The 27885-nt window shown below is 39.3% G+C and overlaps 1 protein-coding gene and 1 long non-coding RNA gene across 2 annotated transcripts in view; one reads left to right on the forward strand and one right to left on the reverse strand.

The window, feature by feature from the left end:
• Window positions 1-1674: 1674 nt before the first annotated feature.
• LOC147302467 (uncharacterized) overlaps window positions 1675-27885 on the reverse strand; it is a 102143-nt gene continuing 75932 nt past the window's right edge. Inside the window, exons 2-3 of the long non-coding RNA XR_015127246.1 lie at window positions 27381-27484; window positions 1675-2379 (exon numbers count right to left, since the gene is read on the reverse strand). This is a non-coding gene — a long non-coding RNA (uncharacterized LOC147302467). The remainder of the gene's footprint in view (window positions 2380-27380; window positions 27485-27885) is intronic.
• LOC147302468 (uncharacterized) lies at window positions 22130-23007 on the forward strand. The gene has a single exon (XM_086283972.1). The coding sequence runs from the start codon at window positions 22180-22182 to the stop codon at window positions 22873-22875; it is 696 nt and encodes a 231-aa protein (XP_086140098.1). The 5' UTR covers window positions 22130-22179; the 3' UTR covers window positions 22876-23007.

Consider the following 27885-nt stretch of genomic DNA (forward strand, 5'->3'; position numbering starts at 1 on the left):
TTATTAGGGCTTCCACAAATAATCATAATCTGCACATTACTGCGTCTATTAATTGTTTGGTCAGAAAAATGTAATAAAAAAAGCCCATCATAGTTTTCCTGAGCTGACTACTCACAGACCAAAAGGGAAAGATATTCAGCTTAAATGTAAGCATCTGAAACCCAATAGAGAAATAATTCAAATAATTAATCAACAGGAGCTAAAAGGAGTGCAAATTATTTGCATTTGAATCTGTTTTTGGGCCCATGTGGTAGCTCCGAAGCCCTAAAATAGAAAAAAGAAAGAACACATAACAGACAGATAACATTAACATTTCAATTTGCTGTTAGGTATTCCGGTCTCCTCCTGCTTCCCTGGCTTCCCATCATGTGCAGGATCTTTTCATCCCTCTGGGATTATGCTCCCAAGTGGCATCTGTCAGGTGCTGCCCGCCTCTCAGCGAGCTGCTAAACTATATTGGCATGTTGGCACGGCTGGATTTTCCTGTCTCGCTCCCTTGTACCAGTTGGGTATAGTGCTGTTAAGTGGCTTGTGTGATCTGTTTAGCGCTCACTGTGAAATCTCTCTGCTTTTTCTCTTTCTTTTTTTCATGCTTCCAGCACACACACACACACACACACACACACACACACACACACACACACACGCACGCACACGCACACACACACACACGCGCGCGCACGGATGAGCACATTTAAATCCAGCAGAGGAACTCTTTGAGAAATCACATCAAAAGAATTGACAGAAATATTTCCCATTGAACAAATAATAATATCCTGTCAGTGAATGCACTTTGTGCTATTTTCTGATCTATTCATTTATTGATTTTGCGGCAGTGAGGGAGAGGGACTTTGTCACATACTGAGGGCTCACCTGACAGCTGATAGAGATTAAAACTCTTTGAAAGATTCTTTGTTGGGGGACATTTGGATGGTTTCATTTACACGAAAAAGGCCGCAAGGACACTGCTCCCACCCTGTCTGTTACTCCATCATCAGTTAATTGGTCCCGTGTGCTGTCTTACTGCAGGTGAATTACCTGCTCCAGGTAAAAGCAGCCCCTTGGATATCCCCGAAGGAAATCTGGTCTGCTTCTGATTGTCAACAAGCACCATGTTTAGTAGCAAACATTATTGCTGCTGTTTTTTTTTTTTTCCATCTGTGACATAATTAAAGCTTGTTTGCATGCACATCAAAAGTGCAATTAGAGAATGATTAAGGCTATTTTTTTTAACAAGTTGCACATGCTCAGAGGAATATTTGAGGGCCTGGTGAAGTGTGTCGCTGTTATAGAGATCCACTTTTCTTCATTGTAGTGAAAATTTGATCTACTGGAGTCACTCTGTATTATTTGGAGAACTATTTACATGTGACCTTGAACCATATGAAGTTAGAAAAGCCAGTGCAGGTGCCTTCACAATACTAATCCAATGTATCTTTATTTTTCCGTCCCTGACTGAGCCTGATTTCCAAACCTAATCAGGTATTCTCTTCATATTAATCTTCATTATCAGGTTATTCTGAAAAACAATTTGTGTTATATATTCAAAAAGCACAGAACTGGAAGTGGAAACAAATGAACAGTTCATCCATCTTTTTTCTTAAGCCATGTCAGTTTTTTTTCTTTGGTAATTTTCTTTAACTTTATTATTATTATTAAAAAAGATAAGGGTAGCTTGCTGGAGTTTGTGTTCCCTGCTGTGCCATGGAAACAGGGGTAAATGGTGACTAAGTAAATAGCTGCTGTGTTTTGCATGCATGTTTAATTGTTATTAAGGAGCCAGTGGACAAAAATAATGTGATGAAATAAAGAACTGACTCATATCAGGTTATCCAAGTGAAGCTTTATAGTATTTACAGAAGGTTAACAACATGTTAAGATTCCAGGTGGTGTAGATGTAACTGAGGGAGTGTATTGACATATGTATTGCCCTAATAACTCCTGTCAATGCAACAACTTGTGTATTATAAGTGAGGCTTTGTGCTGGCTGTGTTAAAGCTCACCAGCTCCTCAACTGTTTATTGTGCCGCTGAATAGGAAGAGAATGTTAACAAATTAAAGATGTGAGAGTGACAGAGAAAGCATGGATAATGTAGCTTGAATCATGCAGTTTCATTTTTGATAAGGCAGCGTGTGACATCCACAATCATACATTATCTGCAGAAACCCGGAAGGATACAAGTAGTTTGTTCAGTGTCTCAGTGGAAGAGTTAGCAGTTAGTGAAACAGTTTAAAGGAACCTGAACAACATTTATGTGGTTTTTAGCCATCAAAACTCCTGAGTTTGTGTGTTCAGTAATCCTGTTGTCTTGAGGTGGCAGATGATGTTGATGAGATGCAGTTCTTCATTTTCAAGCTTCACTTCAGATCAGTGAAAGTCTGCAACAGACAGAGCAGTTTAGCAAACTTGATAGAAGGGGGGTGGGGAACAAAGCACTTTAAAAGAGGAAGCACAAAAACAACAGCTTCATTCAGACAGTTTCCCTCATTTTATACTATTATTACTGCTCTTGATATGAGCGCTGCTGTCCTGACAAGCTCAGCTAATCTAAATAAATAAATAGCCTTTCCTCAAAATCACATTCAAAAGTCATGGCCAAAGTTACAGCTTGGTTGGGTTTATTCCCCCCCCCTAGTTTTGTGAATAAAAAAAAAGATGAGTGTTTTCCCTGGAACATTTATCTCTTCAGTGGTTTAAAATTAGACTAGATGCTTTCCCATCATCAAAATCCTTCACATTTCTAACAAATTGAATGCTTAAACATACTAAACACTAAAATAGCAAAAGTCCTCTGTATAAGCGAAATGACATTATTAAAATAGTTTGCACTGGTTCAATTACCTGAAAGTTGGTGCACATGAATATTTTTTATTTTTGTACTTAAAATTAAAAATTGCATATGCATGTATCCAGCAGCTGCTGGATTTTAAGCAGACAGCAGCACTGAGTGAGCCTGGACAGGCTGGAAATATCCAGACTGCTCTGACGGATATTGTTTGTGTCAGGGCAGCCAGCGGGCCGATAGCACAGTGCAGGAAGCTCTGCTGTAGGTCGACTCTGGATTTTTGGAAAGTGAGACTTTCAGATGTGGGATTAAAACAATTATTCAGTTTTTCAAGTTTATAAAAGCCAAAAAGGAATAATGAAACACTGGATGACTTCTTGTGTTATCAGACATGTTTTTTTTCTTTCAATAAGCGCATTCACTGCTGTATTTTGTTATGTTTTTTTTTCTGTTTCATGGTCTATATATTAAAAATCTATGTGTATGCACTTTCAGACAGAGGTAATTCATGTAAAAGATGTTTTTTGTGCTGTCAGAAACCCTCATTTCGTCAGATGACGATCACTCTGTAGTCAATACAATATGTTCACAACTACGAAGGAAGTTCAACATAGTCAGATTTGCTTTGTGTTAGCTATCTTAACAAAGCTTAAACCCCAGTCAATCAACACAGCTTTCTTTGTTAACCCAGCTTTCTGCTGCAGCCTATGTTAAAAGAATTGACATAACTACTGTGACGCCATCCACTAGTTTCTGAAGTCCTGTTTTGAAGGCTCAAGATCAGCTTCCACTGCCGGCATGCCAAACACAGCATAACCAAGATTTACAAAATAGGAAGTTTTTTTTAATTCAGCAGAAGCTGAACGAGTGACTGAGATCATGAAATTCGTGAGCAAAATGTTTAGCAGAGATATTGTCATTAGAATGGGTGATAGAGATTTTACAAGATTATTAAAATATAACAGCAAAATGCAACACTGGTGCACTGGTGATGATAATCACAACCACGCATCAGTCGCAATCACAAAGAAGATTGTCTCAAGTTCTCTTTATTTTGCTGCTCCCAGTGTTTTTTATTTGCTGCTCTCAGCTGCACATTAAAGCTCTGAAAGTTGATTTAGCCCAGTAAAATCAGACTTTATGCTCCACATAGGTCGCTAACCTATCATTCTCACTTCATAGTACAACAGACTGGAACCTTTACTTGGTAGACTTTACCTTTCGATGCTCCTCAGCAACGTTTTTAGAACTTTAAGTTACTAATTGTATCAAAGACACTTTCCATTATCCTCATCTTTTTATAAAACATACAATAATATTGCAAAAAGGGAATTTAAAAGATATCCCAATCTGTTTAGCTCTACTTAATACATCATATCGATCTCACTCCTGCGCAGAGCACATGATCAGATATTTTTTAGATAAAACAAGGTGTTAAGGATATTATTTCTATCTGCTTTTAGGCCTGAAGTCTCTAACCTATAAGTCCAAGAACACACACACACACACACACACACACACACACACACACACACACACACACGGACACACACACACACACACACACGGACACACACATTCTAACAGAATCAAAGGCATTTCTTCTGTGCAGCAGCCGACCCGGTGGGTTTGTTTAAGGCTCACTGTCACAGCAAACTGTCAGCTCTACTGGAGCTCAGCAGCTCTGACTGAACAGACAGTACACAAACACACACATGCATGCTTGCATACAGTATGAATACACAGCTGGAAGGTATGACATATGTTAAGTGTTTAGAACAATTGTTAAGAAAAACCTCCTGGCATAGTCGAATTAAGCTTTTCTTTAAAGAAAATGCTAGCGCTGCTTCAGATATGTTATCTAGTCATGGGCTGGCTCGTCATATAAAAGGAGCTACAGTATCACATCAGATGTTGCTTTGTTTTCTGAAAGCTTCATTTTTTCTACATCTATTAAGAGGCAATATTTACATATATATTTTGAATACTTTTAGAGCATTTTTTTCTGCTCATGTGAAAAAACACACACACGGGGGGCGGGGGTGTTATTTTAGCTGAAAAGGTACTCGTAGTAACAATGCGTACAGGTACAGAGACACCTGCTGCAGTCGGGGGCTGTGTTCTGTATGGTTGGACTATTGTAAATTATGGTGAACATTCAACAGTTGCTTTTATTTAGATAATTCCTTATCATCCTGATAAGTTATTACAGAATGCTTTTATTTTGAAAACCTTAATACCAATCAAGAATTTAAATGACAACATATAGTGGGATTTTTGATTGGATCGGTTGTTAGTGTTTTGTGTACTGATTCTTAGCAAAATACAAACGATTTAGATCATCTGTAAAGACTCATACATGCAAGCTGAATGATTGGAAGATGGAACATTCTGACTTGTCTACAAGAATTTGCCAACTACTCGCTGAGCAGCAGTGAAACTTGTAATATATGAGGCAAAAGGAAACAGAGACCATTTGTCTTACTGCTGGAACATACGCATAAAAAATGGGACAACTTTTACTTTGAAAGCGAGTGGTCTCAGTTTCCTCTGTGCCTCACCTTTTTTTTTTTTTTTTTTTTACTAATGCTTAGTGACCAGTTGATGAGATGTATACTCTGCTGCACCATATACCTATCTGCACCACTGTTACACCAGCAATGGCCAGCATCAACCACTTTACTACAAACTGGGAAATACAAATTTTTCCCTATAGCGACCGGTGGTTGCTGAATGGTTTCTAAGCCTGTGTGACTGGGGGCTAAAATCTATAGACTCTCTTAGCCCCTGCCCACTGAGGCTAACCTTTACATCACATGAAGGTATCATTTTGTAATACCAATGATAGAGCAACGACATGCATTCAGTGTTGCCAACTCCTCAGTAAGGAAAATCGCTATTGGTTGTCCTAAAAGTCGCTAGAAGTCGTTAAATGACGTCATCGCCTAATTTGCATATATGGTCATGCTAATCTAATTGTAACCTATGTTGTTGGAGAGAGAAATAACATCGTGGAAGAGACATAAAGTGAGTAAAAAACGTCCTAAATGCATTTAGAGTTTATTTAGAACTACAAATTAAATTTCTTTTAGCAATTATTGTTTTTTTTAATGTCATAATTCCAACCCTGCTCCTTTACCCGGGCTTGGACCGGCAAAAGTGACCCGAAATTGGCACTCTGATGGAGTTACTTTGTGTGTGTGTGTTTATAAGTAGTTTTAAACCTTGTGATCCACAAAACAGCATAAGAGTAAAAGAGTAAAAGAAGAACTGACTGCGTTACAGCACCCGCTGCTTGTTGAGAGTAAAAGCGATACGCGCTTTCACGTCTTTTTTAGCGACTTTTTTTCTAAAAAAAAGTCGCTAAGGGGTCTGAAAACTCGCTAAATATAGCGACAAAGTCGCTAAGTTGGCAACACTGCATGCATTTCCCTTTCCTTGTGTGGACAATAACGAGTTACGCCCAGGCATGTCTGACAGCGAAGTTCACGTTTTAGCCTCTGACGATTTAGAAAAAGGATCTGCTGTAATGACCTCCAACAAAGCACGATGCTTTCCAGTATATGTAAGAACATTGTTCCTGTCAAAAGGTAGAAACAACAGACTTGAGGTGAGTATAACCAGGATATGAAAAGTATATCGTAAAGTATAACTTTTTAAAAAAAATTTCTACATTTTTAAGCTGCTTGGTGTAACTTATATAATTGCACTGAGAAAAACTTGACTAACTCATTATTGAACTTTAATACTTAGTAGGCTAATACACAAATAAATCAAGACTTTTTTTCTTTGTAGACTGATGGGGTACTGGAGCATTTGTGCAAAGTGTGTGGCACTGATAGCGATCTCAAATATTAAAATGTGATAGGCGTCTTTCCCAGACTGTTTCAGCACATTTTTCTGATTGCTGATTGGTCTTGGCCAGTATACTTGTGATCCCCCCACGTCCCCACCACCACCACCAAAACACTGTGCCATGTTCCAGTGAGATGGGCTGAATTTATGCACAGACAGATACAATGCAGTCTGTGATTTTGTCTTATGGGTGTTGCCCTTTGGTGGTTACCAAAGCCCCCTGGACAGCACAAATGTAGGAGTTACGACTGACACTCAAATGCAGTTTTTAACCAAATAAACGAGGAAAAAAATGTTTGCAAATGTGCAAATATTAGCACGAGTAAAAGAATTTAACATGGCTGCATTATATGTCATGTGAGTTATTTAAAACTGATGTATTCATTGTTACTGTTACAGGTTTCAGAACACTGGAGAATCACAGACTTTGTTCGGATACTACGGCCGCTTCACTGAAATGTTCTAAGCTGTGAAATTGGAAGAAAGTCTACAAATTCCTGAACTAAGTACAGTTTAATGATGATTACTGAGAGACAATGCGAGCACTTTAACTTCTCTTCGCTCCACTAGCAATTGGCGGCATCATCAAGCTTTGACTTCAAGGTTTTGAAATTCACTTTCTTTAATAACTTGCATGAATAAATTAACCAGTTGCAACCATCCAGTTCCAGCCATCTCCACAGAGACTAACATCATCTTTCTTCCATCCATTTCCCCCCACCCCATTTTCAAGTGTCAGAGTAAAGTGGCCTGGTGTACCGAACACTGTTAAGCATTTGCACTCATCATTTAATCATCACACCTCGTCCTTTGATTGATGCCTAATGAATGCCTGGGGTCTCGGTTTACAAGACGATTGCTAACAGAGCCTTGCTAATGGGTTTTGCCTGTCTGGCAGACAGCTAAGGGTGCAGGCAGAGAAGTCCGCATTTACACTGGAGCTTTAAAACCATTTACTCTAACATTTCTAATACAGATGTTGGACACTTAAAGTCACATATCCTGAGCCTTTCTTTCCGGTCAGGTCCGTTTGCATAAAATAAAACAGTTTTCAGCTCAGTGTAAACAAGACCACAGGTCATCACTTTTTGCTAATGGGATCTAGCAGCAATGACCAGAAACTTGCTTTGAGCTTTATATCTCAAAAACAGCATGGAGATGCTTAGAGTGGAGATGCTCAGGCTGTGCCATTTCCCTACTCTTACTCTGGTCCACCTCTTGAGGACCCATCTGAACTTTTCAAAGAAAATGCTTAGAAAGACTTGCTGAGCTGTGAACTGTGTAATTACTACAAATGATTAAGAGCCTTTGGTGGGAGTATGGGGGTGGAGGAAAAGCATGCAAACTTAAAAATAAAGTCCATTAAAGCCAACTGGTTATACTGCCGTACCAAATGTAAGAGCGCATGATTTCTGACTGACTTCATGTTTCAGCTTCAGATGAGCTTCTACATCGTAGCTGAGACCAAATGCTCTGTGAGGTGATCTGGATTTTTGCTCTAAACCAGGGAAATTACACATTACGTGCATCCTTGACGCCTTACAAGCATTCTGAATGCATTTCCTTTCTTTAGAAAGGATTTGAAAAGACTGTTTCATATAACCTGCATTGTTTATGCTCTACAGTATTTACTTCTGTCGTTGGCACATTGTCTGGTTGCTTTTTTTCCTTTCCTCTCGTATTAACTGTACAAGATGTAGTCAAAGGTTGAACCTTTAGGCAGAAATTGATATTTTGCCTTCCATCTCAATGTTTGTCCAGCGTACAATGCAACCAGGCAAACAGGGACCTACTTAAGAAAAAGGTAGATCAAAAAAGACATAGTCCATTGTGCAATGAGCAATCAAAAACTGTTTCACAGGTGCAAAAGTCTTTTTTGCAGTAAGCAGGTGAGTATTTGCTTTTCAGACTCATGTTTAACTCTTTGTTTTTTTTTAGTCTTGTCTGTCGGTGATAGGTTAGGATCGGGAATGTTGTGTTCCCAAACACAAGCAGGAAAGGAATGGGAAATTCATTAGCAGAAATTGTCAAACTCTAATGAGTAATTTCTGAAACGTGATGTGTAAAAACAGATTATTAAAAAAAAACATGATGCTGTTAATGTAGCAGCGATGATCAACATCCTGCTTTGACCTTTGGCACTTTCAGCTGAGCTATTCACATCGAGCCTTTATTTCCTCCATCGCTCTTCCATCTGCTGCAGGCGGGTCAAGCAGTGTTGATGCCGCGGCTACATTTTTATTTGTGCCCCCCTCCCTCATAACATCCCCCACATACCCACAACCCTCCACAGACACACACACACACACACACACACACACACACACACACACACACACACACACACACACACACACACACCAGAATACACATTTAATTTAATTAGAGCATGCGTGGCCTCCCTCTCTGCCAGTATTGTCGAGGCGCTCGGGAGCAGCCAACACTATCACTGATTGCTTCTAGATAGGCAGAAATATGATTAGACCATGTGTTTGAGTTTGCCTGTTTGTGCAGGAACTGGGAAGAAATCTGATTGGGGTTTTGTCAGCGGTGAGAGCAGAGGTAAGCTGAAGGGTTGAGAAAGATGAGGAGATGATTGGAAGGATTGGAAAGAAGTATTTTTTAATTTAATGGAGGTCTAAGGTGTTTGTCGTATACTGCATAGAAATGTTAATCCCTGGGATTCATGACATAAGGTGCTTTGCAATCAGCGTTTACTAAAAAGAAACTAAAACTGTGTGTTGAGAAGCAGTACAGGATTCTTGCAAGAAACAGCATCATAGAGATGGCTTTAAAACAATCATCACATTTTTGCTCAGGCAAGCAAGAAGGTCAGACTCAGCCACACTCCTGGTAAATCAGCTCTTTATGAAGTGAACTAGCAAATCCCACATGGAGTTCTGCATTTAAGTAGTGCTATATGTGTTGACACTGATGCCTGCTCTGTTGTTCTGTCTGCTCACATTTCTACATATGTGTGCATGGAAGGGCACAGAGGTCCCAGAAAAGACTGCAATAGCCACAAGATATAAATAGCTGCAGATGGAAACTACTACTCCTGAAAGAATCCTGCATTTGTAAGGCCACTCCTGTAGCTCTTACATGATCAGAGGGAAGTTGGAGGAAATGGTAAATGAAGAGTGGAAGGATCAGGAGGAGGAAGAGCACAGAGGGGGAGGAAGGAGATCCTTAACCTCTTATTATTAGTTTGATTTTCAAATGGACAGGAGGTAAACATGAAAGCCTTGATTCTTTGTATAATAAGATTAGTGTTATTAAAGGGAGAAGGGCAGATAGAAAGGAGCGAGGGAAGAATAAAGAAGTGACCTTTGAAGAACAAGGTAAGGAGAGAGGGAGGAACCCTGCTGAGGAGTGGTGAAAAGAGAGAAAAGGGAAGTGTGTGTGTGTGTGTGTGTGTGTGTGTGTGTGTGAGAGAGAGAGAGAGAAAGAGAGAGACGGGGGGAGGGAGGGAGGGCGGGGATGGAGTGACCCGGCGAAAACAGATTAGTCGGCCATGAAGAGGATTACCAGCAATGATAGTCCCTCAGAGAGCAGTCAGTCTCAGCCAATGCAAACACACACACACACACACACACACACACACACACACACACACACACACACACACACACACACACACACACACACACAATGAACACATCAAAGTGATCAGCATCAGTTCAACCTGTCTGGTTAATGCAAACACACACATATCTGTCAGAATACACAAAGCACATCCACTGCACACACAGTGTGAAATCATGATGCATGCTGGAACCTCGCTTTCATTCCACTGCTCAAATCCAGCAGCTGAATTCTTTTTTACGACAGGGTTTTTACAAAAAAACCAACTGTTTGCTGCTTTAAACGACTCAACGGGTGGGCTCAGCTCAAGTCTCCTGGGAGCTACCGGTCAGGTTGTTCTCTCCTATATGCAGATCAAAATTCGTTTTTTCTAAACTTTCAGAACTTGCAATCATAATCCAAGGTAAGAGCTTTAAAGTGGGGATGTAAAAGTAAGAGAAGCAAAGTAAGTACCTACAGTAGATGGTGGTTGGCACACCCTAGTTTGGCCCTTTTCAACACAGAACTACAGTCAATGCAAATGTCAAAGTTGGATTATCTACTTTTCAAATAATAACCAAACGTAAAGTAAGACACGTTAACTGAGACTACACACCATTAATTGTAGAATATGGATCTCAGTACTGTCAGTGCATTCACCTCTTTCATTTCCCTGGGACAACGTGACGTCACAGGTGTGAGTGCAAGAACTGCAGTGTAGTACTTCCTCCAGAGGAGGTGGATGCATCAGCAATTCTGAGATTCATATCCTCCTATGAGATCTGATTTTTCCCCCCTATTGTAAATCATGAATGAATGAAAGAAATTAACTAGTTCTGCATGACATTCAGGATTTACTTTTTGTTTGTTTGTTAACAAAACTGCTGAAGTTAAATGAGTCCAGCTCACTGTTGGTATAACACATATGCAATGATATCACAAGCACAGCGCTACTTTCATACACACCCTGCCCCTACTTTCTCTGTCATCAGCAGAGAAAACAGCTGACTGCCAACAGATACCTCTCTCTCTCTCTCTCTGTGTGTGTGTGTGTGTGTGTGTGTGTGTGTGTGTGTGTGTGTGTGTGTGTGTGTGTGTGTGGTTAGTGCCAGTGGCAAAGAGCAGCTAATCCCACACAACCCCACTGTGGCCGAGTTTACCTGACACATCTGATTCTGTCAGCTGAAATCACAGTTGTTCTAACTTTATGTTAACTTACCAGTTTATGAGGTTGTGGAGTACGGTGTGTGTAAAAACATATTAATTTATTCACTTGACAAATGTTTGGCTAACAACATGCATTTGAGGAGACATGATTTAACATTTTATTAAGAAAAAACAAGATTAATTATGAAATCTACTTTTTTTTATGTCTATTAGAACACAAATTCACATCTAATGAAATTAAAGCCCACTTCTTTATCTACCTTTAAAAAAACATGCAATACAGTGAAAAAGTAAAAGAAAATAAGTCATAAAGTTCAAATTACAATTTAAAAATGGTGACATTTACAAATTAGCTGTCTGATTTATTAGTCTAAGTTTGTTTGACAAAGTAAGTTTGACATATTCTGATTTTTTTGGTAGGAGGTAAAGGTAGTAGGAATTTGAGAGTATGTAAAAACCGTGTATAATGAAAAAAGTATAGGCAAATATAGAAATTCAGCATACAGATGATAATGATCCTTTTTCCCAAACGCACAATTATAACTTAATTTTATTAACAAAGAAAATAATAATAAAAAGCAACACCAAAAACTCAATGAACTTGTGAAGCTGGGAGCGTATGGTCGGTTAGCAATCTTCAGTTGATTTGCTTTCTGAAAGCAAAAATCCATATAACTTATGAGGTCGGTCTGAGGGTCATCTTTGCCAATTTTAATAATGACTGGAAAGAAATTATGGGATGGGAAAAATGTCTTCAAATTAGACGCTTAGACACGACCTGATCCAAAAAATCCAGCAGTGGCTTGTTTGTGGAAAATTGGGCTCCTCTAAGCTTATTGATAAAGACACTATAAGGAAGTGTGAAGGTCATTATTTTCAAATAAAATTGTCCCCTACCCTCAGTACAAAGTAACACAATACCAGTTCTGTTATCTAAGAAAACAAATTTTAACATGAAGTAGATCATTTTCATTTGAAATTAAGTTTTTGGAGTATAAAGAAGTTGAAAATCATAATTATGTTTTTTTTCTCTTCTTTTACTTGTATATGAGGGGATCCACAAAAACCAGAGGGAGCCTGATATAAGTTATTACACGACCTGAAGAATATTAATAATTCATAACTATTTTTTTTCACCAGTCATTTCTATTAGTGTCCAGTAATGGACTGGTCAACTTTAAATTCATCCATCCATCCATCCATCCATTCGCTACCGCTTATCCTTTTCAGGGTCGCGGGGGGTGCTGGTGCCAATCCCAGCTGTCATAGGGCGAGAGGCGGGGTACACCCTGGACGGGTCGCCAGTCTGTCACAGGGCTAACACACAAGGACAGACAACCATTCATACTCACATTCACTCGCACATTCACACCTAGTGGCAATTTGGATTATCCAATTAACCTATCCCCACAAACTTTAAATTCAACATCACAAAATTCAGAAAAGGCCAAACCTACACACAAATCAATATCCAAATAAAATGATGAAGGGCAGGAGCCTGAAGCAGTTTTTCTTGCTGACATTTCTCTCTATCCTGCTGAGGGAAAGTTTTGATATTGGACCCCCCTCAGAGGAGGATGGGGGTCCTCTCTCTCCCCCTACACATCCTAAATGAGGGCTTTTTCGTAGCTGTTGGTAGGGGGTGTCCGCTCTGGGAAGAATGAGGACTTCCTGTGGAGGGCCTTTAAGTGTGGGGTTGAGGAGCCGCTACCTCACTCTCTCGCGCTCCCTTGCACTTGTTCTCAATGTCTCTTGCTCATCCTAAATGGGTTCAAGCTTCAAGCCAGGGCCAGCTGCTTTCAAAGACCCCAAAGAGCAGTTATCCCGCACCTGCCCTTTCCTCCCTTCTCTTGATAACCTTTTCTTCTTATTTTGTTCCTTCCCTATTCCTTTTCACTCCTGTCCTTCACTTAAGCGTTCTCTCCTCTTCCTCCCATTTATGTCTCTCTGTCTATCCTATTTGCTTCTCTTGGTGTTTCCACCTGGAGTTACACTATCTGCTTTCTGTCTGCTTTGTATGATTCTAGTTTGAGCATGCTAGAAGAGTGATTTTGAGTGAGATTTTTCCTAGCCCAGGGTTTCTTCGTTGGGCTTAAATCACCCCTTAAATGAAATCTGAGCTGTTGTCATATATTAACAAGCCACATGTTTCGCAACAATCTGTAAGTACATGCTCACATTTAAGAATCTGCTCCCAGGAATCCAATCCAAGACAACAGTTACGCTCTGAAAAACACCGATGTCATATTTAAGGCACTAGAGCTTTTGCACACCACGTAAGCTGTTCCTTTCTCTGATTCTGCATTGTGGTCACTTTCGGTGGTAATAAAACCATTTTGTTAAAGCTGAAAATCTGTGAAGGCCTACTTTTCTTCCTCATCACAAAATCAGCACTGAGAATTGAATGTATAAGTATACGACACCAGCATTAATCTTCCCATGATCGTAAGATTCTTGACTAAAACTAAAAGACACCACATGGCTCTTGGCGAATGCACATAAATTTCCCCAATTCACTTCTTTCCATTGCCAGCTAACAAACCCAGCCATCAACAGTAGTCATAGTAGCTCTTTGCAGGGACCCTCTGCTACAACTTGGTGCAATTATTATATTTTTTTTCGCCAATGATGTTGAGGCTTTTTGTAGTTTTTGTGAAAGCAGTGCTTATATGAGAACAGTTGTTGCATAATTATACAGATTCCCTGCTTTCAAAGCACGAAAATATACATTTACCTTCAGCAACTTATTAGCAAAAAAACTTCAACCATGCAAACACACACACACTGTCAGGCCTCAAAGGACCCTCCCTCCTTTAGAAGACGCAACATACCTTCCCTCATTTTACCAGCATCCATGCATCCATGACAATAAAGCAGCAGGTAGGCAAACTGAGAAATTTTCCTCCCAAATATCCATTTTGCCCTTGCAGTAACCAACGAGTCCATCAAGAGGCAAGAGACGCTTTGATTTGTACACTTTTTAAAAGCAATGTTTTCTGGATAGATAGAAGGTGAGCACAAAAGAATGGATGCCCGGTGCTGTCTCCATTATTCCTCATAAGTTCTTGTTTTTCCTAGTTAGATACATTTCCCACTACTTTTCCAATAGTCTGTGTATTGGCTAGCAGTGACAGATTGTCCCCTAGCACATCTTCGTTAGGTAGCTCCCACAGAGGTTTATATATCCATTAATGGCACAAACTTGGTTACGTGTTGGAGAACTAAACTCTGTCCCCGTTTTCAGTACCCATGACTTTTTCTTCTACTTCACTCCTTTTCCCAGTGCTTTCCTCCTGGGTTATTCTGAGCTCTTCCTAAAACCTCTTCTGGTGCTGCCTTGAATCAACTCCTCGGGCCTTCCCCGTTTGGTGTTCCTCCCATCTCTGATTCTTTCCAGTGCCACCACCGATGGCCGGCGTGGCTCTCCGCTCCCCTCCAACCAATACCGGGTTTTATTTAATTTGTCCATATAATAGACGTGAATGAACCCTGGGGTTTAGGGCTACACAGGCAGAGAAAGCAACAGAGGAGGGAGGGGCAGGGCGCTCAGCAATGTGTGTTAAAAGAGAAACAATAAGTGCCATTATTTTTGATTGGCTTCCCCTATTTGAAAATTACTTCCAAAGTGTGATGTCCTATTGTGGGAGCAGAATAACGCTGAACAATGTGGCAGGGGGCGGGAGCGAGAGGATAGTCTTATATACCCAGACTAATATTCAAGGGGGCTTTGGCTGATGCCGGCTGGCCCGCACTGGCTAACCCTGCAGTGCAGCACTGGGCCTGGGGTTAGGCTCATAATGGGATGCATTGGGAGGCCTTTAGTTCCCATTGTGGCAGCTATGTCAACAGAGAGGCCACTGGGAGCTGCCTGGCATGTGGAACGAAAAAAAGGCCCTTTATCCCCGTCTTTCTATGCTTCGTGTGTGTGAGAGAGGGAGACGTTATCACAGCAGTTCAGTGCACCAGCACAATCCATGTCCTTTTTTTACCCCATTAAAAGTCTGTTATAGACTGTAAAACGTGAACAAAATGTACCTATATTAAATATCTGTGCATGAGTCATTGCACTTACTATGCTACAGACTGTTTGGATGAAATTAACATATTTACTTATTGGTCTGTGAATTACAGTCCCCATTTTTAGGCAGCTAAAATGTTATGTCGTCAGGCCTAGAAGCAGTGTTGGTCAAGTTACTTGAAAAAAGTAATCAGTAACGAATTACTGATTACTTCCCCCAAAAAGTAATCCTGTTACTTTACTGATTACTTATTTTCAAAAGTAATTACTTAGTTACTTAGTTACTTTTTAAAAACACGATTTACAACCTGAATAGGTGATAAAGCGATAGATCTTTCAGCCCAATTCTACTTTTTCTGCATAATCCATCATACAAAATGTAATCAAATGGAAAAGTCTCTTTTTTTAAAACTTGTTTTATCAGTTTTAATCTTTTAACTTTATGCATCAAGCAAAAATTAAATTATATGCAACATTCTCTGACTGGAAGAAATTAGTTTAACATTTAAACCTATTTTCTGCATATTCCAGCACATAAAATAAAATATTTTTTGTGTTTACACTCAGTCTTTCAAATAGATGCAAGTAAAACACAGCAGAAAATAAATAAAATCAAAGACTAGCGGCCCTGTTGCTCTATTTTCACCTGTAAAGCAGGAGTGGGGTAGGCGGAGGTTTGCCCTGGTGCAGGTGTGCCGCAGCAGTCAGTGGAAGAATCCGTGAGTTTCTCTGTGAATTTCCCATTACGTGGTAGCGCACTCGGTGCTTGTTTAGGGTTTTTTTTCGCTGTAAAAAGAAGTTTTCTTCCCACGCACAACGGACGCTAATGTTTTTGTCACTTTTTATGGAATCAAACTCAAAGTAAGGTCAGTACTTCCACGCTTTAAACGCTGCACGCTCATACTCTCTCCCGCACTCGATATATGATCCATTGTTGATCTGCACACAGCTGTTGTCACGAACGTCGCACTTGCTTACGTCACTGTCATGAGACATTCTCGCAAAAAAAAAATCACGGTTTTAGTAACGCAGTAACGCAGCGTTCCTACGGGAAAGTAACGGTAATCTAATGACCTTTTTGCAATAGTAATCCCTTACTTTACTCGTTACTTGAAAAAAGTAATCAGATTACAGTAACGCATTACAAGTAACAGATAGTTGAACTCATCTGAGATTTTTAGTAGATGTTGTCACGGTGGGGTGCGCCGGTGTGAAGATGAGGTAGACCCAAAAGCAGACACGGTGGAGACAGAACTAAGTTTCCAAAAATAAAGTGAGCCTTTATTGTGGCTGCTGGCATGAGAAAAATACCAGAGACACACTGAAACTGGGAAAACTAAGGAGACTAAAACACTGTGTAAACTAAAAGACTATGACACTCTGTGAAAGAACTATGAAAAACTATACACGCAGAGTTACTAGGAATGCTATGAAACACAGTGAAACAATGAGGGAAAACTATGAAATCTGTGGTGAGGATAACAGACGATCTGACAAAGACTGAACTGAAACACACAGACTAAATACCCACAGGGATGATTAGAGGAAGTGGAAACACATGAGGGAGAACAGCTGACACACATAAACCTAATGACAGGACCGGGGACGTGAAACTGAACACAATGAACAAAGAACTCTTTCAAAATAAAACAGGAAACATGGAGAAGTAGACATGACAAACTTGACAATGAGAGCCATACAGACCAGAAATATGATAGATAAGACACATACAACAATGAGGGGAACTTGGACACAGGGGTGATAACACAAGGGGAACCTGATAAACCATGAACTAAAACTGTAAACTAGACATGATGAACTTAACTAGAAAACTGAAAAGAAACTGGAATACAGATGAAAAAACAAAATAACATGAACTCAGAAACACTGGGTGGCCTGACCCAGGACCATGACAGATGTACCCATGGTGCCAATTTGAAAATCCCATGTTGCCTTGTTCTCAAGTTATCATGTTTACAAAGTTACAAAAATCAAGAAGTCCCCCTTCTTTCTGAAAATTGTTTATTTTTAAAAAAAAATAACTCGACCATCTAATTTTTACTGTTAGATATGCATTATTTTTGTACAGTCCTGTATTTTGCTACCGAAAATGTTCACGCTAGTCAAAATCACAGTGAGTTATAGATTTACCAAGCTAGCTAGTCTATGCTAGCATTGCTGGATAACTCTCTAGCTTCTATCTGTTATTACATTCATAAAATATACCAGAAATAATATGCCAACGTACAAAATGCCAGAAAAAATAAAGTCTTGGCACAAAAAACACTGAGTCAGTTTAGCTGAACACAAATGGGACACAACATGATCAAGTTACAAAAAAAGATAAATAGTTTTACTAGATTGGTAAATGGTTAAACATCTGATAAAAATTTCACAAAATTTATAGAAACTGTCAATTTACAGATACTGTACACTATATAGTCAAAAGTATTCGCTCATCTACCTTCACACTCATATAATCCATTCTGAATCCACAGGTTTTAATATCTCGCCAGCCTACAGTTTACAGCTATAACACCTTCAACTATTGTGGAAAAGTTTTCCACAAGGTTTAGGAGTGTGTTTACGGGAATTTTTGAACATTCTTCCAGAAGTGCATTTGTGGGGTCAGACACTAATGAACGAGAAGGCCTGGCTCACAGTCTCTGCTCTAATTCATCCCCAAGGTATTCTGTCGGGTTGAGGTGAGGACTCTGTGCAGACCAGTCAACTTCTCCCACACGAAACTTGTGTCTTGTGTGAAACTTGTGTGAAAAGCATACAAGAGTGAAAACAGATATAAGATCCCTTGAAAAATTATATAAATGAAACTTGTATGTTTTGGATACTTACTAAAACAATATATGAAAGTAATGAGAAGGTGGCCACATTCATGAGTAAATCATATAAGCCTTATATGATTCACTATATGAAGTAGGCCACATCTTATGCAAGTCTTTTATAAGTTTTTACTATTTCTTTTCCATATGGGAAGGGCCTGGGCCCAAGTACCGAAAAACAACCCACACCTTAATCCTCCCTCCACCAAACTTTACTTTAAGTACCGTTAAGTACCGTTCTCCTGGCAACCACCAAACCCAACCTTGTCCACCCGATTGCCAGAGGGAGAAGTGTGTTTCATCACTCCAGAGAACACATCTCCACTGCTTTAGAGTCCAGTGGCTGCATGCTTTACACCACTGCATCCAGGTTAGATGCAGCTAATCTGACAGCTACATGGCGTTTGGAGATTTGCAGTGATTGACTCTTCAGAAAGTTGTCGACCTCTGTACCTCTGTTTCCACTTTCTTATGATACCACTAACAGTTGACTGTGAAATATCTAGTTGCTAGAAAATTTTATGACTGGACTTGTTGCACACGTGGCATTCTTTCACAGTACTACGCTGGAATTCACTGAGCTCCTGAGAGCGAGCCATTCTTTCACAAATGTTTGTAGAAGCAGTCTGCATGCCTAGGTACTTGATTTCTTTTTTTATACCTGTGGCCATGGAAGTGATTGGAACACCTGAACTCAATTATCAAGAAGGGTGAGTTAATACTTTTGGCAGTATAGCATACCTGCTGTAAAGACAGAAAAGTCGCCAGCCTCATTAAAGGGACATATTTGACTGCCGGGCCAGCTGGAAGGTGTGGCTGTGCTGAGCACGGTTTTCTCTCTCATACCTGAGAGGTTTCTTGGAAAAGGATTTGCTGCCAAATATTACATTTTATAACAGCAGTTTATGCTTCACAAACTCTTAGAATTCACTTTTTCTGACATAGTTTTGAGAAATATTTGTAGACCATTTAGTTAAAATAACAAATATTGTCCAGTTTCTGTTGGTTGTGTCATTGCTCGGCTGTTTTTGCGCACAGCTGGGTTTCTCTGTCTTTGGCCGTATGCAGGATGACAAATCTTTTTTTTTTTTTTTTAAAAATGACAGTTCAAATTAGGCAAAATTTCCAAAATCAAAATCAAACACCAGAAGTTCCTTCAATAACTATGAGTGAACAGCTATCAGAGCAGTTAGTGAAATTTCTATGTTACAAAGAGAGTAATATCTCACAGTTTTCCTGACAAACAATAAAAAACAGAAATGTGAACAAGCTAAGCAGCCAGTCTACATGCGCACACACACACACACACACACACACACACACACACACACACACACACACACACACACACACACACACACACACACACACACACACGCAGATGCACACAAAAGGTAGCTGCTGGCTTGTCACTATCACTGAATTCATTCATCCAACTCCACCTGGGAATGAGACGGACACGTGTGTTTACTCTAGATTCTATTCCCCCCGGGCAAACACACACACAACAGTATTATTCTTGTCTCCTGGCTGAGAAGAGGCAACCTTGAGGAAGCCGGTGAAGCTGAATAAATAGTGGCATCCAAACACACGTGTACACATGTATGCAAATACACCCATACACACACCTAAACAAACAGCAATGGCAGAATCACACACTAAGCAGCTCTCATTACCAGCAGGCACAATAAGCTGATGTCCAGAAACACAGAAGGACTACACTGCAGCCCAGCGAGACTGGAAGGACAAACCAGCAAGCCAGACACACACACGCTATGCTAATGTCTCCAACTGCATGTCCAGTAAAGCTTTTTTGATTTTGCAAAAAAAAAAAAAACACAGATAAAATTCCTATGTGTAAATGTTTAAACATCATACAGGCTCACATAAATCTCTAATTTTAACCAGAGCAGAAAAGATGAGATTGGTTAAAAATGGGAGGCTGATGGACAGCTCTGGATTCTATTTGTTTGTCACAACCCGAGCAGCATCAGCAGTTTCCTATTGGTTCCTTTTGTTCGACTGACATAGATAAAGCACGAGAGAGCGTGTGTAAGTGGTCAGCACAGAAGGCAGTAGAAAGAAAAACACTGGCAGAGTGACATGATGTGTCAGGGGGAAAAAAGCCAAATTTATAAATAACTCTTTATTTTGCATTTATATAGAGTTTAACCAGTCTTTTTATACACAACTTTCCAGTTTATGTGGTAGAGCTTCATGCTTTTTCTTTCTGAATTGAAGTTAAATGGAGCTGTCTTTCCATGTGTTCATGCTAGGCTTTAACTCAGCACATCCCAGCTGATCTCTAAAAACATCCAAATCTGGGATTTTGTCTTGGTGTCTTAAAAGTTAAGTCAATGTCCGATGGTGTCCCCATCTCATATGTTATGTTCAGATAAAATTAATCTGTAATAGTAGTACTGCAGATTTTGGTGTCGGTGTGATACCATGTAAATACAGGGCCAGTGTTGCCAATACCAAGACAGATACTTTTACTTTATAAAGGCAGCTTATGTAGGGGAGAGCAATGTGTCATGATTTATGAGATGATCACCATTAATTTGCAAATCCTGAACACATTTTAATGACCACTAAATCAATAAACTTTTTTTCTGTGGGCTACTTATTGAACGTGCCAGAAAGAAACAGTGTATTGATCCTATGGTACTAGCATCGAACCGATACCAATATCAGAGTTGGTATGGATATTATTGATATTTGGATCGTTCCGCCCGCCTCTATGTAACAGTAAAGATGGTAGCCTTGGAAATATTTAAAAAAGAAACTGAACAGGTTTAGTTCCTATGTAACTAATACAGTATATGTGCCAAACAGATGTATGTTTATAGTTTCCTTCTCTGACACAGCTTCCTCACAGCGATCAGTAAAGGCCCTCATATCTTATGTACACCTGTACACACTTTACCATGTGCACACATACATGCACGCGCACAGCTAATGACGAGCCCCCCGGCTGACCCGCTGACCCTCATCACAGTAACAAAGAGGCAGATAGCAGCAGCAGGACAATAGGATGAAGAGGTTGCTTAGGGTGACGAGATAAAAGCAGTGACACTAAGGTGATGGAGAGATCAAGAGCGTGACAGGAGGACAACACCAGGAGTAAGGGTTAGAGGAAGTGAATGCACAGAACTCATCTTGGATCTACCCGGCTGGAAAGTGAGATAATTATTTTAGAAATTAAATGAAAATATCTCTGAAGAGAAAAATCACTGTAAAAATCCCTCCACATCCTGTCCTCCATGTGTGCATCAGGCAGGTATTTAGGTGGGTGTATGCTGGGTGAAGACTCCAGAGCATCAGTGCTCAGTCAGTCAAACTGGACAGATGATCAGGATAAGAGTAAGAAACAGGCACGTCCATCATTCTGGCTTTCTCCAGCATGAAGACCACACCTTATCATCTCATCACTGTGCTGTCAGCAGCATACTCCCGAACTACACACACACAACCTGTCAATTTGCACTGATAACACGTCCATTATTCTTGGTTCAGTTTGACTGACAACATAAGCGTATTTTTAGGGACACAAAATCACACATTCCTAGCACTGCTTTAGCACCCCTACATGTGTGTTTATTACACATCTGAATTTTAGTAGTAGCATTGTAGTAGCTGCACCATAAATGTAAAAATCCTTGGCGGCTTCTTTCTTGAGACATAGCATTTACCAGACTTTCAGAAAACTTAACCTCATGGTCTAGGTCAGAGGTCATGGTCAGTGACATCCGAACTTGTCTGAGATTTTTAACAGATGCCCCTATTGTATTAATTTAGAAATCCTATGTCACCTTGTTCTTGAGTAATCATGTAATCAAGTTTAAGGCTGAGGACTAAAAATTCTGTTGGGTGTTTGCCAGACTTGGCAAAGGATTCTGGGAAGTAGCTAGCCGGTCGTCACGGCAAAGCTACGAGAGCGTCTCTCAGCATGGGCCCGAAAAAAGTTCTGTCAGCCGAGGAAGGAGACGATATTAAGAAGTCGCTGGAGTTTATGACAGAGGAGATTTCTACTGTCAAACTGCAGCAGAAAGCCATCCTGGACCTGGTCGAGGAAGTTAAGGCTCTCCGCATCCAGAACGCCGAGAAGGATCGGCGGCTGGCGTACCTGGAGAACAGAGTGGCGGATTTGGAGCAGTACACCCGGATGAACGATGTTATCATCACGGGGCTTCGCATCAAACCCCGGTCATACGCCCGGGCGGTCGCCACTGACAATGTAGGAGGGCCAGGAGAGGAAGATGTCAACTCCACGGAGCATCAAGTGGTTACCTTTCTACGGTCCAAAGGTGTGGAAGTGGATTATAACAACATTGAGGCTTGCCACCCTCTACCCCGAAAAAATGACAGTAACAAACCAGCCATCATTGTGAGATTTGCAAACAGAAAACAGAAAACAGCACTGTTAAAACAAGGAAGGAAACTGAAAGGATCCGATGTCTTCATGAACGAACATCTGATAAAAAGAAATGCGGACATTGCCAGGAAAGCACGTTACTTGAAGAAACAGGGAAAAATTCAAAATACATGGACCACCAACTGCAAAGTATTCATTAAACTCAATGGAACACCGGAACAAGCCAAAGTGTTGGTCATCAGAAATATGGAAGAGCTGGACAAATACTGAGGTCAACTTACTCTGGAGGTATGAATACACATGTGACGTGACACACAACACAACACATGGCACAGTCCAAAAGAACTTCATCTGCATCCGGCAACAATATCAACATGACTCATTGGAATTCTCTTTATGATAATCTGGAACTAAGAACATTTCGATACACAGACCATAATGTTCTAGACTTAGAAAAGGATATAGACCCGGAAAATAATTTCTTCTACAACATCAGCTGTAACTGCTGCTACTTCACTGATGAACAGTTTAAGCACACCATCAACACGGAAAATAAATTATCAATAATCCATTTTAATAGCAGAAGTCTGTATGCCAACTTCAACAATATAAAGGAATATCTAAATGAGTTGACAAATCCATTTGGAATTATTGCCATTTCTGAAACATGGATCAATGCGGAGAAAGGAATGGACTTTGGACTGGAGGGATATGAAGTGAATTTTGTAAATAGAAGGAACAAGAGTGGAGGGGGAGTAGCTGTGTATGTGGATAAAAACCTAAACTACAAGGTGGTAGAAAGTATGACAACTGTAATTGATAATTTACTAGAATGTATAACAATTGAAATTTATAAGGAAAAAGAAAAAAATGTAATAATTAGCTGTATATATAGAACACCTGGCTCTAGTATTCAAGTATTTAATGACTTCATAGAGGAAATATTCTCTAAAACAAATCAAAAAGTTATGTTTATCTGTGGTGATTTTAATATTGACCTGTTGAATCCAAAAAAGCATAAAATGACCGACGAATTCCTAAACACTATGTACAGTTTGAGTTTACATCCTAAAATAACCAGGCCTAGCAGAATTACACCACATTGTGCCACCTTACTTGACAATATTTTCACTAACAATATGGAAAACAACATTGTGAGCGGAATATTAATTAATGACATCAGTGATCACCTACCAGTTTTTGCAGTTTATGACACTAATTATAAGAAATTAGTTCCCTGATTGCACCGTATTTGAATTACTGTGCAGAGGTTTGGGGCAATACTTACAAATGTTCGCTATCATCAATCTTTATATTACAAAAAAGGGCCATAAGGATAATCCATAAAACTGGTTACAGAGATCATACAAATCCACTATTCTTAAAATCAAAAATTCTAAAATTCACAGATCTGGTTCATTTTCTCACAGCACAAATTATATATAAAGCAATAAATAACCTGCTTCCTGACAATATTCTAAAAATGTTTTCTAAAAGGGAACGGGGATACAATTTGAGGGGGGAATTAAATTTAAAACATCCTCGTATCCGTACAACATTAAAAAGTTTTTGCATCTCTGGAAGGGCCAGAGTCGTCTCTATTTTTTGAGGCGACTGAGGTCCTTCAACATCTGCCAGAAAATGCTGAGGATTTTCTATGAGTCTGTGGTGGCCAGTGCGATCCTCTATGCTGTTGCATGCTGGGGGAGCAGGCTGAGGGTTGCAGATGCCAACAGACTTAATAAACTGATCCGTAAGGCCAGCAATGTTGTGGGGATGGAGCTGGACTCCCTCAAGGTGGTGTCGGAGAGGCGGATGCTGTCCAAGATAAAGACAATGTTGGATAACACCTCCCACCCACTCCATGACATGTTGGTCAGTCACAGGAGCTCGTTCAGTGAGAGACTGAGATTACCGAAAAGCACCACTGAACGACACAGGAAATCATTCCTGCCTGTGGCCATCTCCCTGTACAACGCATCCACTTAACACACTGTTTGCTGCTACAACTACACATGTTTCTTTTCCAAATATTTATTTATAAGTGACTTATGTATGTATGTATGTATATATATGTATATATTGTACTATTCTTAGTTAGCGTATTGTCTGTCTTGTCTTAATGTTGGTTTAAAATGGAGCACTGTAACAAAAAATAATTTCCCCCAGGGATCAATAAAGTATTCTGATTCTGATTCTGATATATATATATATATGTGTATATATATGTGTGTATATATATATATATATATATATATATATATATATATATATATATATATATATATATATATATATATACACATATATATATATATATATATATATATATACACATATATATATATATATATATATATATATATATATATATATATAAAATATATATAAAATTGTAGGTTGTGTATCCTTCAGGTGTTAATGGGGTTATTGAAAATGTGTATATGTGCGTATGTGTGTATATACGTAGGTATGGATAGATAGAAACATATATGTGTATATATTAAAAAAAATAAATAAATAAAAAAAAAAATTACACATAACATATAATGTAATTACAAGGAGGTATTTCTGTAGTCTATTGATACTAGATAGTGGAAAAGGGGTGGGATTAAATAAGCTTATGCTTCTTCCTGCTCCTTTTTGAACATGGACGTTATTTGGAGTTGTGGTTGCTCGTTTTCCTTTTGTTTGCTTTGTTCATTTGTCTCTTTTAATTCTATTTTTTTTTTTTTTTATACTTTTTCAACATGTTCAAAATAAAGATTCAATCAATCAATCAAAAGAATCATCTGATCTGAAAAATAGCGGACAAAGAAGTTTGCAGTAAATTTTAAATACATAGTTGAGTATAAAGGTTCTTAAAATGTTAATAAGTACTCAGTGTGTCCCCTTCTGCAAGCGCGGCACATATCCACACGATAGTCAAACTCGTCCCATACTCCAGGTTTGCGAATTTGAGATGAACGAACCTGACCTGATGAACCTGACCTGTATCTCCTCCCCATGTCACTCTCATACCATCTCTCCCAGGGTCTTCAGTCTCTGCTGAGGCTGGAAATCACAGAAGATCAATCCTTAATTGTTTCTCACGAAGCTATAGCTTGCATCCTAGTTCACCATTCCCGCCCACAAGTCACTACTCCATCATTTACTGTTAAATTAATGGATTTATTATAGTAATACTTTTCAAATAAAATGCAATTATAGAAATAAATTATATACGTTTATTTTCATCGAATTTACATTTTTACATTAAATTTTCATCATATTTAATGGTGTAATAATTGTTTATGAATTGGAAAAAAATAAAGCAGGGTCATTTTGTAACTTTATGAAATGGTGGTGAGTTATTGTCTGTCCGTTTTCACATTTTATGCAACAGAATATTCCTGGGACTATAAATAAGTCAACTGAGAAGGAGTTTAATGCCTTCTGTATCATTTGTATTGTCCTGTACTTTTTTTTTTTTTTTTTAAGTACGTGAGGAAGTTTTAGGTATTGTCGGACAGTCTCTTTCACACAGTAATCCAAACCTTATACTTTCCCCTGAAAGATGTACTCATTTAACAAGAGCCCACAGTCTCACCTTGGAAAATGACTCGGTGAGTTTTAAATAGTTTAGCACTGTTGTTTGGTTATCATATATCAGGCAGGAGGAGCTAAAACTGCATGCTCCTGATCTGTAGTCAGCTTCATCGATTTCCTCTTTACCCCAAATTGGCTGAGGCAGATGATCGTCCACCTTGAGCCTGGTTCTGCTGGAGGTTTCTTTTTGTTACGAGATTTTGTTCCTTTCTGTTATCACTACATACTTGATCAAAGGGAATCGTTTGTTTTCGATCCATAACACTGCAAAGTACCTTGAGATTATTGTTGTTGTGAATTGGCATGCCATGAATTAAATGTATTCAATGGATCTCTGGGTATTAGCCACTGCACTGACCTCATCCAAACTACATGCACATTGATAAACTGAAGGGTTCAATTGGATTGTTCACTGAGGGAAACCAATATTTCTACTGAGCCTGTATTAAACATTATAGATTTCCTCCTGTGGAGAATCTATAACTCAAGTGTTTATCTCACTGAAAGCTCAGACACACACACACACACACACACACACACACACACACACACACACACACACACACACACACACACACATCGTCAGCCCTGGAAAGACTGAAAGAAGAAAAACTTTTTATAGAACAGCAATCTGACCAAAAAATAAAAGGTGGGCGAAAATTGTTTAACCTCCTAAGACCTGAACTCTTTCATGGCATGCATTTTTAATTTCTCTTTGATATTTGGGCATATTGGGACCTGATGAATGTAAAAACAAAGAATCACCAGATTTTTTTTTTTTGCAGTATAATGTCCTCGCAAGTGGATATCAGGTCCTTGTAGAGCAAAATTTAGTATTTTGGTGAAGACAACCTAAAATGTGATGTCCACATATGTGGACGCCAGGTCCTAGGAGGTTAAATGCAATTTTATCTTGAATCTCATCATTTTGATTTTAACAGTAAAGTTAAAATGAAAATGTTTAAAATGGACCCTTTGCAGTATGTTTTAAGTTTCAGTTTGATCTGATGAACTAACAGTATGATGCTCGTTGCACATCATACTGAATTGGAAGAATGGGCTGCAAAAACGGCTTGATTAGAGCCATCAGAATCACCTGATCTGTGTCTGGATTCTTCATATAAAAGGATGTAGAGAAACAGAATTGTCTGTCGAGGTTCAAATTTCAATGCTTATACAATTCTTACCTTTGGGAAGTACTTCAGCACCATGAAGGAGCCCTTCTCTCTTTAGAGATGTTTGAGTTGTTTTTGCTTTTAGCTTCAGCGTTGACCGCCACAAGATGTTTGTCCTAGAAAAAGGGGATAGATGCGAGAAGATGGTTATTCATGCACAAACTGCAAAGCCACTTACTGGAGTACCTTAAGTATTTGGGCTTAAACACAGCCTCTTTTCAGATGAAAAGAGGAAATAGAAAGGACGAAAGCCTGGAGTCAATGAATCAGTGAAGGAAAAAATGAGGTGGGATGAAAGCAGCCACATGATGCCTCTCAAACACTCTGGATGAAATGTTTCAACCTGGCATGATTTCGTTTTTGCAAAGTTTGATCAGCTACCACGTTTACCACATTTTGATATCAGATAAAAATATGACACTGTTGAAGAGGCAGCACTGTCAATTTTTTCACCTGCTGTCATCTCTCAGCCTTGAGCAAAGTTATTTGCTTTAGTTGGGAATTGTCAGATCAGGGA

The sequence above is a fragment of the Aulonocara sp. 'chitande type north' Nkhata Bay genome, linkage group LG23, assembly GCF_057382095.1.
Source record: "Aulonocara sp. 'chitande type north' Nkhata Bay isolate Kocher_YH1m ecotype deep benthic linkage group LG23, A_spYH_male_GT1.1, whole genome shotgun sequence".
NCBI classification, from domain to species: Eukaryota; Metazoa; Chordata; class Actinopteri; order Cichliformes; family Cichlidae; genus Aulonocara; species Aulonocara sp. 'chitande type north' Nkhata Bay.